This window comes from Emydura macquarii, unplaced genomic scaffold (genome assembly GCF_026122565.2).
Source record: "Emydura macquarii macquarii isolate MOO-44397 ecotype Brisbane River unplaced genomic scaffold, CSIRO-AGI_Emac_v2 contig_3343, whole genome shotgun sequence".
Lineage (NCBI taxonomy): Eukaryota > Metazoa > Chordata > Testudines > Chelidae > Emydura > Emydura macquarii.
The window spans coordinates 7,898,313-7,916,129 of NW_027133480.1; the positions used below are offsets into that span (position 1 = coordinate 7,898,313).

The 17,817-nt window shown below is 41.2% G+C and overlaps 1 protein-coding gene across 4 annotated transcripts in view; it reads left to right on the plus strand.

The window, feature by feature from the left end:
- Positions 1–788: 788 nt before the first annotated feature.
- The window catches only part of INPP5A (inositol polyphosphate-5-phosphatase A), a 372,135-nt gene continuing 355,106 nt past the window's right edge, over positions 789–17,817 (plus strand). For 2 of the 4 annotated variants that reach the window (XM_067533377.1, XM_067533379.1), the window contains exon 1: positions 789–2,464. In XM_067533377.1, coding sequence (XP_067389478.1) covers positions 2,390–2,464 — 75 coding nt within the window. In that variant the 5' untranslated portion in view covers positions 789–2,389. The remainder of the gene's footprint in view (positions 2,465–17,817) is intronic. The other 2 variants (XM_067533376.1, XM_067533378.1) reach the window with 2 other exon arrangements.

A 17,817-nucleotide genomic window follows, 5' to 3' on the forward strand; every position in this document is an offset into this window, starting at 1 on the left:
CTCTTCCATCTCCTGTTCTGAAAGACTGTGTTGTCAACCTCAAGAGATCAAAAATCATGAACTGGACTCCAAAAAATCACGATTATTTTATTTTTAAAAAAGATTATATTGAGGGTTTTTTTTTAAGTTGGTCTTTTGATTTTTTTTTTAAACTCTAAATTAATTGGGTAAGGTGATTTTGGCCCCTGCTGGAATCATTATTTACTTATAATCCCACTTCTCTGAAGGTATTGTGATGAATCTGTGTGAGTTCAGTACCCAGCAGTGATAACTTCCAGTGCAACATCCTGCCAGTAGGGGACTCCATAGTCCCTCCAGCCCTGGAAAGGGAAGGGCTGTTAGAAGAGAGGGGACCTGTCTCAGGAGGGAGCTAAACTATTCATTGAGCAGGAGCAGCAGGTCAGAGGAAAGAAGGCATATGAACTGGGAGAGGAAAGACTAAGCAGCCTGTTGCTGGCAAGGGGGCCTGTGGTAGCCTTAATAGTTGAATACTTAAGAATGCCTGCAAACGGGGCGTCAAGACTGACGAAAACTCAACTCTGAGGGGGGGGTGCAACTTGCAGGCCAGTGCATGATTGCTTCTCTCAGGAGTGTCTCTGGTGCTAGGGCCTGAGGTGCTCTGCTTTCACTCATTGCCCAGGACTGAGATTGGGAACCGTTACAGGTTGGGTTTTTGTTTCAATTTGGACAAACATTAAAACAAACATACGGTACATAGGGTAATTGGACTGTTTGTGGGGCACTCCTGCTAAGGCAATCCTTCAGGCTTTGAGTGTGAATGGGTACCTCCTATGGGCTGGAAGCTGCACAGCCTAGTGCCTGTAGCACTTGCTGCGGCGCATGTGTTATACTCAACACACTACCAGGCATGCAGGGGCCTGCTGTAGCACAGTGAAACCCTGCAGTGGGATTGGTCACAGTATCATTTGACTAGGCTCCTCCGGCACTGGGCTGCACACAAGACAGGTCTCAACTTAACCCCTCTTAAAAAGTTTCCTCACCCGTAGCTGCACATACAGGCCTGCCAATGGCTCAATGCATCCACAACGTTCAAGTTCAGTTCCTTGAGCAGCAGGCAGCAGAGAGTTCCCCAGATTTTAAGTGCACCAGATGCCCAAAGAGGGTGTACAGAACAGGACAATCCTGAATCTAGTGCAGAGAAGCAGCATTACATGCAACAATAGCATGGAGCACTTGTCATCAGACAGCTCAGCTGCTTCTCAGAGGCAGGCAGTATCAGTTTGCCCATTTTGCAGGTGGGGAAGCTAACCCCCGGTGACGTAAAGCAGTCACCTTGCAGGCCCGTGGCCAAGTCAGTGATGGAACCCAGCGCTCCTGAGTCCCAGCCTCGTGCTTTAGCTACGGAGCTAGAGCTGGCAGGAGAGGAGTGAGAGCATCGGCCTCCGGGCCAGTGCCTGAACCTTCCCGCCCCGCTCGGGGAGACAGGAGGGGCGTGTCTCTAGGGAAGTTTTCTCTTCCAGAGGTTGTAAAGTTCACTATTGGAAGCAGGAGGCGATGTCCCCTTGGCTGGAGTAAGACACAAGGTATCCCGAGCTAGTGACAACCCCATAGATCACTCGCAGGCGGGCGCAAAACGCTCCTGTTCATTCCCTCCCTGGCACGGCCGCCTGGCCCTGGAGGTGGGGACACCGCCGGCAATCTCTCTCCCTCCCTCGGGCAGCAGCAGCGAGCTGGAGGACGTTGCCCTTTTAAGAGCAACCCAGTGGAGTCGGGCCTGTGACGTCAGAGAGCGCAGAGCCCTGGTCTCAGCTGCCTGCCTAGTCTGTTATTGCAGCCAAAAGCTGGGACTGGAGCAGAAGCGGCACCGGCAAGGGCAGCGCTGGCCGGGCGCGAGGCTTCGCTCCGTGCAGCTCCCCGTTGCCGGGTACCTGCGGGGAGAGCCCTGGACCCCCTGCCGCAGAGCCTGGCCATGCCCAGGGATCCCACCGCCGCCGCCGCCACCTCCATCACCAGCAGGAACTTTCCTGGCAGGAGCCTAATGGCTGCGAAGGGGGAAATCTAAGGACAAAGTCCCCGCATCCAGCCCGGGCGCAGGCAGAGCCGGGAGCGATGAGCCCAGGGGCTGCTTGGCACTGGTGTCTCCGTGCCTCCCCCCGGCGGGAGGACTGAGAACACCTCGCTTACCTTCCTGCTCCTCCCCGGGGGCGCAGCCGAGCGAGGCAGGGGCGGCAGAGGGGCAGCGGCTCCCCTCCCGGGCGTGCATTTAAACTGACTGGGAAACTTCCAGCGGGCCAGGGCTGCCCGGCCCGCCGGTGGCACGCAGCTTCCTCCCCCGCCCGGCGTTTACACGGAGAGCCCCTGTGAGCCAGGTTCGCCGCGGGGGTAGGGGGGGAAGGAGAACATTTTTCAACTCTGCCCTGCCGGTGTCATGGCGGTGAAAGGGGCTGCAGCGGGCACCGGAATGTTGCTAGTAACAGCCAACGTGGGATCCCTCTTCGACGATGTGAGTAGCGCGGCGGGGGGGTGCTTGCACACCGGGGGAGCCCGGAGCCCAGGTTGTCGCTGCCGGGGTGTTCCCGGGTCCCAGCTCGCCCGCGCGGTGCCAGGTCCCCCCAGCCCTTTGGCCGGGCTGGGTCTCCGGGCGGGCTGGGGGGCGGAGGTAGCGGTGCATCTCCCCGGAGCGGCTCAGCAGAACTCGCAGGCTGGCTCGCGGCGCAGGCAGCCGAGCCTACTTCCTTGGTGGCTGGGGGAGTGGGTGGGTTTTGCCCGGTCCTAGCGCCCTGCCGTCCGCCGGCTCTTGCAGGGAGTAGGGGCTGAGAGCGCCCCCCTCCCCCCGTGGCCCGTGCCTGGAGGGGGCAGGCGGGCTCTCCGCCGGCAGCACCAGCGCTAGGGCACTGCCAGGGGAAGCACCGGCCACTTGCAGAGTTTGTGGGCGTCCCCTGGGCCACCCCCAGCGGCGGGAGGGGCCTGGGGCTCCAGCTGCCTGCCTCACCGGCGGGGAGGGGGCCTCGCTCCCAGCGCGGCTGTCTTATCCTGCGGTCGCGCGCCGCGCTGGTCCCGCACCTACAGTCGGGGTCCTGCCTGCCGGGCGTGGGAAGCGCTGCCTCCGTGCTGCTGCTGCAGCCGCCTCGCCTCGGGGCTGGGGTGGGCGCTGGGCAGCTCTCCGATGCGGCGCTGGGGAAGCCGCGCGGCTCCGCTCTTTCCCCCTCCCCAACCATTCCCGGCATGCAGCAAAGTATGTGCGAGCTCCAGGCTGGCAGCGAGGGACCACCTGGCCTGGGGGCGCCAGCTAGCCTCCCGCATCCCCCCACTCCACCCTCCTTGCCTGGAGCAGAGCCCTTCCTTGCCAGGGGTGGGGAAAGGATTCACTGCTTCCCATGGTCTCTCCGTGCCTAGATAGAGAACTGCTCGGTCTGCGTCTGGAGACCCCTGGGCAAAGCCACTGCCTCAAGGCTTGCTAGGGAAAGTTTGTTTGTTTGTTTATCAGCCGGTTAGCAACAGTGTGTCATGGTCACTCCGTGACCTGGTGACTTTGTTGTTTTTCTTCTTGTTTTCGCACGGTCCCCGAAGACTGTATAAACTAAGTAGTGTTCAAAATAATCTGAAAAGCCAGGGAAAAGATAGGGAGCTGTCAATAAGGCCTCGCTGTTAGAGAAGCTGTTTCAGTATGAAGGGAATATAAGCAAGAGAGAGTCTTAGTGCTTTTTAACTAGAAACCACTAATCGGAGATTGACTCTTGTTTAAAGGATTACCCATGTTCATGTGTGTACACACTCTTCTATACTTAAGCCATCAGGGAGCTCTGTGCAACTCAGTGAAACTGCTGTCAAGCAAAAGTAGTTTTCCTTTCTGTATCTTTAGAATCTTTCTAATTGTACACACATACACACACACACACGCACACTTACTAGAAGGACTTGGAGTGATATCTGTTATGTTTTCTGTAGGGTGACCAGATAGCAAGTGTGAAAAATCGGAACAAGGGATGGGTGGTAATAGGCACCTATATAAGAAAAAGCTCCAAATATCAGGACTGTCCCTATAAAATCGAGACATCTGGTAACCCTAGTTTTTCTGTGTCCTACAATCATTAAACTGAAATTTAGGCTTTACAGAATGTCACATATGGTGATGACCACATATGATAAATCAGTTTTTATTTAACTAATCAAAGTCTTTACTAAAATACAAAAATCAGTTGTTGCACTTTTCTATAAAACATAACTACTTGTTTATTTTAAAATGCCATTTCCCCTGGCATTGGTGTATTTTATATCAGCTGTTTTGTTCCCCTACCAGTAAATTTGTAAGTCACATATTTACTGAAGGTGGACTTTTGTTTTCTTTGGAAGCCTTTGTTAAAACGTCAAGATAACCAAAGTAATTTAGTCTGAAGCAAAATGCTTCGTTCACTTTTTCTTAACATATCAACCAGTATATCATGGTCTCAGTCAGATGATACAAATCCTTTAGCATTGATTTTGAAGCCTCAGAAATAAAACCTTAAATTGCTTTCATTCTCACAGGAAAAAAATAAATTCTACCATAAAACATTCCTTCCAGTAATCTAAAAAATGCTGCAACTCAACTGAACTTTTCTTTTTCAAAAAATATTTTTTCACATAGTGACATAAAAATATGATGCTTTAATTTTTGTTTAGTGGAATATATTATTCATAGAAATGTTTTTAATATTTTTCCAGAGGAAAAATAATATTATTGTAACACTTGACATGTCTAGGATTAAAGCAAAGAGGAGAAATTTTGTTTGTAAATTGGCAAACGTTAGTTTATCATGATGCTTTAAACTGCACAACCATCAGAATGGTAGCTGGGATAACAGCCAGGGTTCCGATCCTGCAAGGACTTATGTGCATGGGGTGAATTTCTGGTCCCTCTGAAGTCAGCGACAAAGCTCCAATTGACTTCAGTGAAACTAGGCATTCACCCATGGTGAATGGAGTAGTCCATTTGTCTTTTAGTTCATAAAATTGAGCACATGTCAGTTGTTGGCGGATTGGGGTTCACGATTCTGATGAAGACTGTAGCCAAGTGAACTAACATTTATTTGCCTCATGTTCAGGTGTTATATGCAAATCGTTATTTAAGGGTACCACAGTGAGTGAGTTCAAGCTTTTCATAGTTGTCATAATTAAAGCAAGTGGGATTTCAGCATTCATTGGACACTGATAGATGCCTTCACTAAAGACATAGTTAGTCTAACTAATTTTATTAAAATACAGTTTGATTGAATTCAGCCTAAATTTATTTTAAAACATGTATTCAGTTGTGTATTATAAAATGAGTATATCAAAATTATCGCCTTGATCTGCATATGTTTACTCATATGAGTAACTTTATGTATGAGTAGTCCCACTGAATGTAATACAGTGATAAATGTTTGTGTTTGCAGACCAAAGCATGAAATGACAAAGTAATCAGTCTCTGCATGCTTTCTGTCTTCAGCAAAATACATCTTGATATGTTAATTCAGAAATTTTTTGTGTAAGTTCTTCTATGGCTGGTAGGGATTTTATCTCTGATTTTTTAGCACTGTCATTTAGGTAATCCATGTCTTGAGATTTAGTGACTGCCTGGAAGTTCTTAATTTGTATTGTAGAGGTGTTAAAATTCTTGGAGCAACTGAAGCATTTTTATCATTCACTGAAATGTACATGACCCCAAAAAGGAATATGTTTTTGGTTATTCTCTTAAAACGGGAAGAAGGAAAAAAAAAAAGTTTCTACAAGAAGAAGAAAGGGTTTATTTGGATATGTCAACTTTAAGGCAGGCAATAAAAAGATTGGCCTGAAGTTTCTTGATTACATTTCTGGTTTGTTGCTGTTGTTATTGTGATTGGCAATTGACCAGTCAGGTTTCTGGAATTGTGTCAATTTCATTCAAGTATGATGAAGTTGAAATTAGATTGGTTTGTGGATTTAAGCTTTTAGGTTCTATGAGTTAACAGATGACTGCTTTTGTTTGTTGGGATCTTATTATCTGGGAAAGGGGGGGAAAAAAGTCCCCTGTGACATTCACTGATTGCACTACCAAATAAGTACTTATTTTTGGTAGCTTTTACCCATTTAATATAGATTTACTTTGATTTTTGCCTGAAAAATCCTTTCCAGTGCCCACATTTCTTTTATTCACAGTTTTTAATTTTTCATCAAATCTAATTAATTCATTATACATTTTATTAAGCTATTGCTGAGCCTCAAAATGTAGTGTAATTTATTTTTAATGGTACAACATGGAAATTGGAGGTGGGCTAGGGGTTTGGATCTTAGTATTCGGTGCAACACTTTACTGTGTTCTTTGGCTCATTGGGGTGTAATTCATCCTTGTGCAGAAGTCTTGTGCAAGGCTTTATACACCTTAAACCCCGTGTTAAGGTTGCCCAAGGGAAGCTGCACACAGGCCTCAAAGCCCTGTGTGGTGCAGTTTTGAAACTAGCCATGCATGAGGGCAGTGTGGGGGTGCAGGTAGGGGGAAGGTCCAGGAGATCTGCAGTTATATGGATTGCCTGGCCCGGGTTGCATGAAGGTGCTGTGACTGCTCTTCCAGCCTTTCTCTTCCCTCTGCATCACTCAAACTGATTATACAGTTGATCACATTTATGGTGAATAACTTTCTCCAGTTTGTTCTAAAGTAGCCTTGGTCTTGCTGTGCAGCAACCATATGACTTGCACTCCAAATAAGGTTATTAAGATTGGAATTGCTTACTTGGCTGCTACACCCTTGTTTAGTACTGTACCTGTAAATATTCCTTATTTGAAACTAACTATTCATACATAGTGGAGCAGATTAAAATGTTTTTGCATGGTAGATAGTTTCAGTTGGGTGGCTTGACCTCTCTTAATCTCAGGTTAGTAACATTGCTATTTTGGTTACCATTTTAGCAATGAGTGCGAATTGGTATTTTGTGCCCTTGTATTGCAGAAAGTAACAACTTCTCATAATTTATTGATTTTTCTCCCTTCAATTATCCACCCCCATTTGTAACTGATTATTCATGAATTTGTTAGCTAACTTGCTGGGCATTAATAGTCACGAGTGACTGAATTGGATTTCTTTACTGCTCCTTCTCCCTGCCTCTCCAGTCATTGGAGGAGTTCATGCAATATTTCTGAGATTTGCAAATATATTTTACAGATATGTGGGTGCGTACAACTTACTTTATGTTCTTAATCATTTTAACACAAGTCTCACTGTATAAACATTTCCTGTTTTTATCACAGTATACAGTTGCTGACAACAGAAGATGGAGTTCAGGTTACCTGTGGGCTACTGCTTTTTTTTTTTTTTTTTTTTTTTCCCCCCCCTCTTTACTTTTTGTACCTGCATTTATACAACTTCACATTTTCCTGGCAATGAATGCACAGTGTTTGTAGCAGCAAAGAAATTAACTTGACTGGCACACTTGTGTGTTTATTGTTTAGAGTTTTAATTACATCAGAATTCTAGTTAATATGCTTGCATCAGATTTAGGGTATTTTTGTCTAGGTTATTTTAGCACACTATTAAAACAAACAAACAAAAAATCTAGTTGGTATACTGAGTAGCCATATTCTGTTTGTGAAGTGTTTTCACCTAACATCTATACAATCAACTTCCAGTAACAAAACAAAAACAGTTTAGGACTTAAAGGTCTGCAGTTTAGTAAGATCCAGAGCTGACCTACTTTCCTCCTCCCATCAGAGCTTTCTGCAATCTGTTCAGTTAATTAAAGAAGTAATAAATGGCTTACTGCTGGTGGTTTTCATTTTCTTTAGGCTAAGAGGTAGGAGCCCATCAGCTGTGTGTGATGAGATGGTGGTTGGGGAAATGGGTGAGTTATTTAGGAAACATTTGAAATGTTGATCCCCCCCCCAGAGATGTGTGAGGGGGTGATGAGCACTGAGGAAGAAAACCTCTATTAAAGCTTATGACAAATGCTTGGGGTGAAACTGCAAAGGCACCACCAAAGCAGATCTTTATAACCACAAAGCATACTGCTAACTTCAGTGGGACTCTGCTCAGCAGGGTCTCCTTGAAGGTTGGGACCTTAGTTTCAATTGTTAGTATGTATACAGGCAATAGTGTGGATTTCATGCAGGATATTCCTGCTTGCAATATCAATTTCATAATGTAGCATTGTCAATGAATGCAGCAGACTGTCTGGCTCACAGGTATACAAGCACAGGTCACAAGTCATACCTATCTTTTGTTTAGGCAGATAACACCACCTGCTCCCACCCATTGCAGGCAGACAACCACTTCTCTTCCCCCTCTTTCAGGGAGACAGATTAGATGGACCTGGGGGGAGGGAGGAGCGGAAAGGTGAAACTAAGGTAGTTCACAGTTTGGGCCTAGCTAAAATTTCATCACCATTACAAAAAATGTATTTAAATGAAAATTCTGGTTCTTAGTCCTGGGGGTGGTGCTAGTGTGCTTTGTCTTTTAGGTGTAGGTGAGTAGTGGTGGGTGATGCTCTTTGGAGCTTTATTTTTGGTCATCGGTCTAGATTCTAGAACTAGTGTTTAGAAATGTTACTAGTTGTGAAAGTGTTTCTATCAACCTGGCCCAACTTCAGTTACAATATGGAAAAATAATTTAAGCGAGGGGGCACCTGTTCTTTAATATCAGATCATTCTGGTTGCCGTCTTGTTTTTTCCTCGCTTCAGTTCTAGCATCCTTTTACCAATCAATATTGTTACTGACTTGTTGACTTAGATATTTAGGATAAAACTTTCAAAAGTTTCTAAGGCCCATTTTCAAAGAAAGTCAATGAGATTTAGGCTCCTAAGTCTCTTAGGTGCTCTGGAAATATGTTCTCTAATCACGGCCCAAGCATAATTTTTTTCAGGCCCAGTACAAATTTGTAACATGGGCCCTTCCTGCACACATACCCATGGAGGTTGCAGCCTGGCCAGGCCCCCGAGGGCCTCCAGGCCCCGGTAAAGTGTACCCTTCCCCCCCGCCATGTGGGGGCCCTGTCTCTAATGTTTTGTACAGTTGGATATAGATAATTACAAGCTTTCTGATAATACACAACAATCGTTCTACTTTGAACAGTTCTCAAGGTAGTGGGCACTAAAATCAGGTCACAGTGAAAGTGTGAAGAAGAGAAAGGTAAAAGCCATTAAATCTGAAGCATAGACACTTTTCAGTTATACATTTCATTTTTAAAACCAGTTTGTCCTTTAATGGACAGAGGATTATTTACTGTATTCAGTCTTTTCTAAGTGGGATCTAAGTTTTCATGCTTAAAATAGTCTGTGTAGTTCGCTTATGACAGTAGATGTTGATGACCTTAACTGGCATTAGCTGATAAAGGTGATAAACATTTTATTCAGGAAAGATTGTTTAATTTGGTTGAATATTTTTAATTTTGTAGGATGGAAAAGGGAGTTAATTTATTTTTTCAAGTGTGTATTAAGAAAAACCTGTATAGTACCTCAGCAAAGGCTTTAAGTTTGATAATGCCCCTTTTACTGTTCCTTTAGATCTGAACTACTATTATGCTTTTTTACAAAATTATTTAAATTCTGTACTTAATTGCGAAGAACCCATGCAAGCAATGCTTTAGATGTCATGTTCTTGTTCCTTGAGCTGTTCTGGTGTCATCTCAGATGGTAGCATGACAACAAGGAAGTAAAACAAATAGTGCCAAGTCTGCTTGGATGAAGGCCTTGATTCAGCAAGGTATCTAAGCATGTCTACATTTTAAGCATATGAGACGTCCTGTTGACTTCAGTGGGACTACTCACATGCTTAAATATCTTGCTGAAGCAGGGCCTTAATTAGGATCAAATCCACTTCGTAGCATTTAGCTCACATATGTGGTAAGGAGTGTAGAGGTTGGACTGCTGGAGGGGGAGAGGAAGAGGACATGAGGAGAAAGGAGGATCCCCAATAAAAGTCTGGCCAGTGAATTTATGTACTGATGATAAACTACTCCACTCCTGCCCCACTCTAAACACCCATCTGTTAGTTCAGAAAGATCCTTTGCAAAATAGCTTCATGTCACACAGGGTTATAAACCCTTGGTATGGTTTCCCTTCATACTGCTACCAATGTCCATGGCCTTCTGCAGCCCGTATTACCATCTGAGAATTTGACCCTAAGATCTGAGTTAATTCACTGGTCTACCCTATGTCTGAATCCAGGGGTTAAGTGACATTGGAAAACAATCCTGTTATAGGTGGGGATTCCTGTTTTAGGTCTAACCAATAAATACTGGTGAAATGCTGGCTTAGAGAGCCAAGGAAGAAACATGTTTCTGTAATTGTGGATTTTTGGTTTTTATTTTTTCTTTCTCACTTTCAATCACTGTAACCCTTCTTCCCCCCTCACCTCTCTGTCATCTGATGTTGGTGTCTGCTTTTCAGTTTTCCCATTTGGAGGGTGATGCAGCTGCTGCCCCCAAAGATGCATAACATGAATACTGTTTGCTGGATTTTGTTGTAACAATATTTCCCTTTCCCAGTTTTCTTTCTTTGAAAAGTTAGCAGTGTACTAGAAAATGCTATATACAGTCACCAAGTGCATTGATATCTTATGGCAGAATCTTAAATCTTTTTTTTTTTTTTAAAGTCCTTTCCCCATACTGCATTCTTTCATCCTACCTCCACCCCCACCAAAAGAATCTCAATTATATCTGTTTTTTTCTCTTTCAACTTTTCCTGATATTCATCTGATTTGACAAATGCTTTAAAAACTAATAAAATAGAAGTGAAACTTAAACGTGGGCCACATTTTGGCCCCACCTAAAATTTCCCCACTTGATATGAAAAACAGTGAGGGAGGGGGCTCAGAGAGTCTCATTTTCCTTTGCAGCATTTGAGTGCTTTTGCTGTTGTTGTTGTGAAGTTCTTCATACCTTGAGAATAGGACAGGTAGTAACAATGACTGAGAGGGCCAACTACATTATCATAGGATTGTTTTTTCACACACAGAAGGAACAGCTTGAAACTGCATGTGTTCCTGCTTAACAAACTGAGACGATAGTTGAGTAGGTTTGTGAGCCTGCATCATCAGTTTGTTAGCCCCTTGTTTGCTTATGGCTTAGGTAAATGATGATGATAAATAGCACAACTTACATATGCACAGCATACCTGTTGCTCTCGCACATGCAGTTTTGATAATAACTTTCATAAGCCCTTTACATGGTATTTATACAAGACTGAAGTGAGATTAAAGCAGCTGTTTGTAGTTTTCCAGATGGCAGCATATAAGTAACTCAGGCTTTCAGGACCAACCCCCTTACGTAAGACAACAGCCCCCCTCTGAGATGATAGTTACAAAATAGAAGACTTCTGTATTGTATTTATATACCTCTTTCAGGTGGCACATAGAATCCCTATGGTTCTGTCCCATGTAGCTGTGTGACACGTGTACATCACTTCCTCCACTTTCGAGATGCATGCATTTGCTTAACTGTGCTCAGAATTCAGCCTTTATCTTCAATTCCCTAAGGATGTGGTAGACAATGACTGCTGAGAGGAAATTAAAGAATAAAGCAGTTGATTGGCTTTATAAATGTGAGAATAAATTAAGACTCTACAGAATAATAAATCAGTAGAACATTTTAAATATACCCACACTGGAGATTGAAATAGATTATTTTCTATTTACCGAAGAAAATGGATGAAAAAGTTGTGCTGGCCAACCCCTTTGGACATGGGCTTCAGAAAGTTATTTATTCAGAAATAAATCAGTGCAAAGTTGATATTGTTCAAACTGGATTTCTGTGTTTAAAATCAGCTGTACATTTTTTATTTTTTTTAAATACACACATGGGTTTTTACAAAATTCTCAGCAGCAGGGCTTTAATTTCCAAAATCATAAATTGTTCAGTCCCCTCTAAGCAGGAGACTGAAGTGATTATATTGTGGACTGTCTTTTCTCCCATTCATGATTATTATTTATGTCTGGCACCTGCAGTAGTTGCTTATATGGAAAAATAATATGGGGAAACTATATAATGTAACTTAGCTATCTTTAATGTGATGTTTTTAAGTAGGTAAAGGAAGAGAGTGATCATCAGTGGATCACAGGTCATGGCTTAAGAAACTAATGTTTGAATTTGAATTTTAAAATATTAAGCAAGTAGTAGAATACTTAAGAGAAAGTGTTAATACCAGCGTCAGCTAGTTTACTTTGCTGCAAGTACTTTTGCCTACTTACAATTATATGTGAATTATAGTAATTATTGTATGTTGTAACTTGAAATTTGGAAACAGTTGATATGAAATACTTTACCTGTGGATTAAATCTGTATTTAAGAGGATTTAAACCTTGACTTTTATAGCAATAGAAATACTGATCTCAAATTTCAGAGATTTTGTTTGTTTCCGAGATCTCAACATAGTCTTGCCTTTTATATAAATTGTCTTCCCTGGAAGTTTCTCTCACACACAACTAATCAGGCTCTCAGTAATTGTATGGTGTCTCTAAAAGGCCTTCAGTTAAAGTGTTCTCGTGGTATCTACTTTTTCTCTGTTCTGTGTCTTCTCATTTCTGTTCTCTTCTTCATTCCATTACTTTGGTCTCCTTTCAGACCTCTAAAAAGGCATCTCCTTTTTGTCTCTTAAACATTTTGTTTCCCTATCTTATCTCCCACTGGCAATTCTCTTAATTTAAAATAAAAGTTAGGATATATTAAAAAAGCTTCATAGCCTTTTCATTTACAGTTTTAACACTATCACTTGGAAATCTACTACGAAAACAAGTTTCTGATGGTCTAAGATGAATAATATTTGGAAAGCAAACATAGGTGGAGGGGTTCAAATAGTAGGTAGGAAAGTCTATGAATCCTTGCTGCTTTCTGCATTTTGTATAATAATTACTTTTAGCTACTTTGAATTAAAGGGGTGTTTTAGAGGAGTAAAATGTAAGTGTTCAGTTATAGGGGAAAGTCAAGCCATACATCATTGTGAGAACAACAGTACTCTAATCCTGGTTATCATGAACTCTACTGAACACATTTTTATTGCCTTCTTAAGTAATGAATTCTACAGCCCCAGCATTGATAGAATGCACATGGAGAGGCTGACCTAATGTATTGATGCAGGTTCCCCCTTCTTCCCCCCGCGCACTTTTGATATTAACCAGAATATAAAAGTTAGAGCCAGAACAACATAGTATTGATGATATAAACTCATATTTTTCATGCAGCACTGTATTCTTGGCTTGTAAATATCATTAAATCTGATTCACCATTTATGAGTGTCCTAACATCTACGGAAGAGCAGACTTTCACAAGCTTTGGCACCAGAATGTGTTTGTGTTTGTTTATATTTGTGTATGTACATGCTAATGGAGGAAATATTGAGAACTTAAAAGATAGAATAGCTTTAAAAATGTGAAAACAGGTTGTTTTCCCAGAAACTTCTGGTCACTGCTTTACCACTCCTTCTCTACCCGGAAAGCCTTTCTTCACCTTAATCTAACATAACATGAAAATAAAATAAAAAATATCAAACTGTAGTTCATTTTTAAACATTTCATTGCTTTGGGAGAAAGGTATTAGGGAAATACAATGTGGTGTAATTTAATACTTTACCCAGCAGATGTTTTGACTTGCTTCTAAGAGAAGACGGGAGTACCATAAAATGCATGTGAAATTTTCTTCCGTTATGATCAGTGCATGCAGACGTCATCACATCCTGATTTACTGAATTTCTATAAGTGTATCACTAATATTAAAACATGGAATCATTTTTCCAGATTAACTGTAGTAATGTGTAGTACCTGGAGTGCAACTTCATGGAAATGAGTTATTCATTGACAGTAAGGAGGACATTGAATTAAGTACAGTGGGCATCAGACTGAAATAGAACTATTATTACTTTTAGTATTCATCCTCTTGGTTTTTCAGTACCTCTTCTAAAACTAATATACAGTTTATTGTTCTAGGCATTCTTAACAGCACTTGGATTACTTCATTACATTTTCCATTACTTAATGTTAAATTAGTATCTTCTCAGACATGGTATATATTAGTTTACATCATTTAATAGGAAAAGTGATTGAAATTTTTATATATTTAGAATTAGAGTGTAAAAGAAAATTCTTTGTACCAAGAAACCGCATACAAATCTCATTTTAATGAAAATAGAAGATCTTAATTAACCTCTAGAAAGTGAACAGCTGCTTACCTGACCCGACTGGATTTACTGGATCAAATTCTCTGAAGATAACACTGTACATATCAATACAGTATCTCAAATTTCTACCATTATAAGAGATAGTTAAGATCAGTATTTAACCTACTATCACATAATAAACTGTTACTAAAATCCATGTCCTCATTACACTTTAATATTTGAAGGAACCATGTTCTCATAAATTGAAGATAATAAAACATAAGGATGTAATTTAAAGGTAGTTAAAACCTTTGGCCCACCAAGAGCAACCACGTTAGGCCTCTGGCTCCCAGTCATCACCTGTCTTGGGAGGAAACCTATGTTTCATTCTTGCCTGACTGGGGATTTTAAGACTGTGCAAGCTCCCTGCTTTAACCTGTGATATCTCCAGCAAGCCAGACTGCCTAAACAGGATAGTGCCTGTGCTTCGCTTTTCCCTGTGAGGGCTATGACCAGTATATTGCCCATAGTTGTAAGATACCACACAACTCCTCCCAAGCGAGCACATTTATTCTTAAGGTAAAAGGATTACAGAGAGAGCACATTAAAATGAGCATACATGCATGCTTGAAAGCATATTAGAGGTTTTAATCCTTCAAAACCCACAGCTGGGTTTTCCCCATGGTTACATGTTTATCTGTCTTAGATTCAGAGCTAGACTAGAGACTGGGCAGACCAGCTGTGCATTTATACAGCCAGGTCTTTGATCTTGGTCTTTTGTAACAGCTAATCATCAGACAGTGGTCCCTTCTCAAGGTGTAGCTTCAAAATGCTGGGCTTTTACGTAAGTGGAGTTAGGGAATTTGCATTAACCTCCCCTAGGAATTTCCCAGGAAACCCACCTAACATTTATTGTCCCAAAAAATGCACACTTCTCTAGCACATTTTCAATATAGTCTTTTGAACAATTAGGTCTTACATCTGTTACTCCCAGGTTTTACATCTTCCCTCCCCAGAGAGGTTACATACAATCCTGGCTCACAGCAATAAAAAAACTCAATACAATAATGTCATCTAAGGATATTGCAGGAAATTGCCATAATTTTTCAGATGCTGAAAAGTTACCCTTGTTATATCTAGTGCCAAGTACTTCTATTTTTGAAACACTCACCATTTTTCTGGTTTCCTTCCCCATGCCCTTTTGGTTTCATTTCAGCTCTCTTTAAGAGGGCAAGATTTTCTGTGATGTGAAATAGTTGCAAGGATAGAAGGGCAAAACAATCCCCAAATGCTTTTTCTCATGCTGACCAAAACATTATAAGAAAGAGCAGCAATGTGATAATGTAGTGGAACTTAAAAGCCTATGTAACTGCGAGATTAATTATTTGGGTGAAACTAGGACTGATGGTGTCTGAGAGAATGAGGGGAAACTTAAAAAATGTGGTATAGTCTTATTAACTGAAAGTTTTACCAGTGTTGTTTGTTGTTTTTATATAGTGCCTCAGACAGCTTTGTTGTGGACTTGGGACTCCATTGCTCTTGGTGCTATTGTACAATCGCAGAACAAAAACAGTCCATGCCCAAAGAATTTTATAATTTGAGTATAAGATGAGACACAACAGATAGAATGGGGAATACAAGGCAACAATGACACAGTATTACGTATTCTTTCACAAAATTATGTGCAGTTACACATGGATGACATTTTTAGAGAATGGCCAGGTTATTACTTTGAAGAATTCTTTTTTAAAAAGACCTTTAATATTGCAAGTAAATTCTTTAGAGCCGGGCTTGCAATGTATAGGAGGTCAGACTAGCTGATCATGATGGTCCCTTCTGACCTTAAAGTCTATGACTCTAACATGGGGACAGTCAATGAAATAAAAAAGTAGTGAATTCATAACTGATAAAGGGAAATACTTTTCCACCCCACATGTTGACTATGGAATTGTTGCCATGGGAAGTTGTTCAGTGAGGCCAAGAATTAAGTAAGATTCAAAGAGGGATTGGACACTTATATGGCTAAGAAGTGTATAGAGTTGTTATAGTTGATGCAAATAAAATTTTGGAAAAAATAAAAAATTTCTTGTTGCAGGGAGTAAACCAATCTCTCATTGTATTAGGGAATAAAATGAGCTCTTCACAGGTCACTTTATACTATGTCTGCTACTGTGGGGTTCCTGCACCTTCCTAAGAGACATCTGCCTCTGGCCTCTGTTGGAAACAGAATAACTTGACAAGATGGATCCATAGGTCCGATCTGCTCTGGTGATTCCTGTTTTCAAGGCTGTTTTCCTGATTCCTGATTTCAGGCTCTGTTTTCAAGGCAACTTGTATAGACATACAAAATATTTCTCTGCTTCATACCTTCCAGGTAGAGATTAATTAGCCTGAAGTATACCAGTCTCTTTCTCTAGCAGGTGGTTTCTATAGAAGGTGACACACAAGATCAAAAGAACGATCAAAACCAATTCTTTGACAGACTTTATCCAGTAAAGACAAATTACTCTAAGGACTACTGTAGTAACCAAAACTGTGCACTTGCTTTTTGTGGTATGAGCATACAAGATATCAAATATTTCAAAATATCTAACTGCACTATATATTATGGTTGGAGTTGGAGGCTGTTTGAAAAATAACTTGAAATAGTTACCCCTTCCTGTTTCCCTTTTCAAACACCAGTTGAAAAATAAACCACATGTACAATAAAGGATCCTGGAAAGAAAGGTTAACTACAAGTCTTTGGTACCTTTGGAGACTTATCAATTTGACAGTCTCTAGTTTGCAGACCGATATACTATACCACCTCTTGTTCTGTCCTGTCCTGTTTTCTAAACCTTTTAATTTTATTCATTACTGTGTAAGCTTTATCACATAAAGACTTCCATTAAATATTGGAGAGGAGAGTTTCCCCCCCCCCTTTTGGATTTGTTTATACCAGTAAATGATTATATATTCCTTGATGTAGGGTTTTATTTTTAACATTCTATTTCTGCATTTGTTGTCATGCTTTGAGAAATACCTAATGTACCTAATGTAAAGATAGCTGAAAGAATTAACAGGGGAAAATCTATATGAGCAACATGATTTTCAGCATGTACTTAAAACATCTGCTTGGATCTAGTGTCTTCATAATAAAATAAAACAAACCCAGAACTTGTGGTAAGTTAATAACACTTTTTCCTCTGTGACTTCTAATGTTCCTTTGAAACCTCAAGTTCAGAGTTCACTACAAATTTTGGATTTTTGTTGTTTCCTGTACAATTTGGAAGTGTCAGCTCTGATTTGCTCAAATAAACCTATCTCTAGTCTTATTAGTGGCTACATATACATACTGTTGATATTTTAAAATGTGATACTAGATGGATTGTGGAAAGTAAGGGAGGTTGCAAGCAAAAGATAATTCTGGATTCGTAACTTTTCTTTTTTTGTTAAGTGACCCTGTGAGAACTTGTTTGCAAGGATTGTTGTATCTCAGTAGTGGCGAACTGTCTAATTTTAGAGATGTTATCAATCCCCACAGGAACAGCAAATCTAATTTTCCCATAGGAACATCTGACTAATGTAAGCTTAATTCTTTTACCAAAAGGGGTTTTGGATATAACTGTTCAATTAAACTGTGTTTGCTTGGTATTTAAAGCATTCAGAATTCAATGAAAGAATTCTGTGTTCACTTGGTATCATCAACAGTAACTGATCCATATCTGAATGCTTCAGAATTCCTATTCATTAAACTGTGTCCTAAATGGCTTTTAATTGTACTAAGTGAGCACTGAATAAATC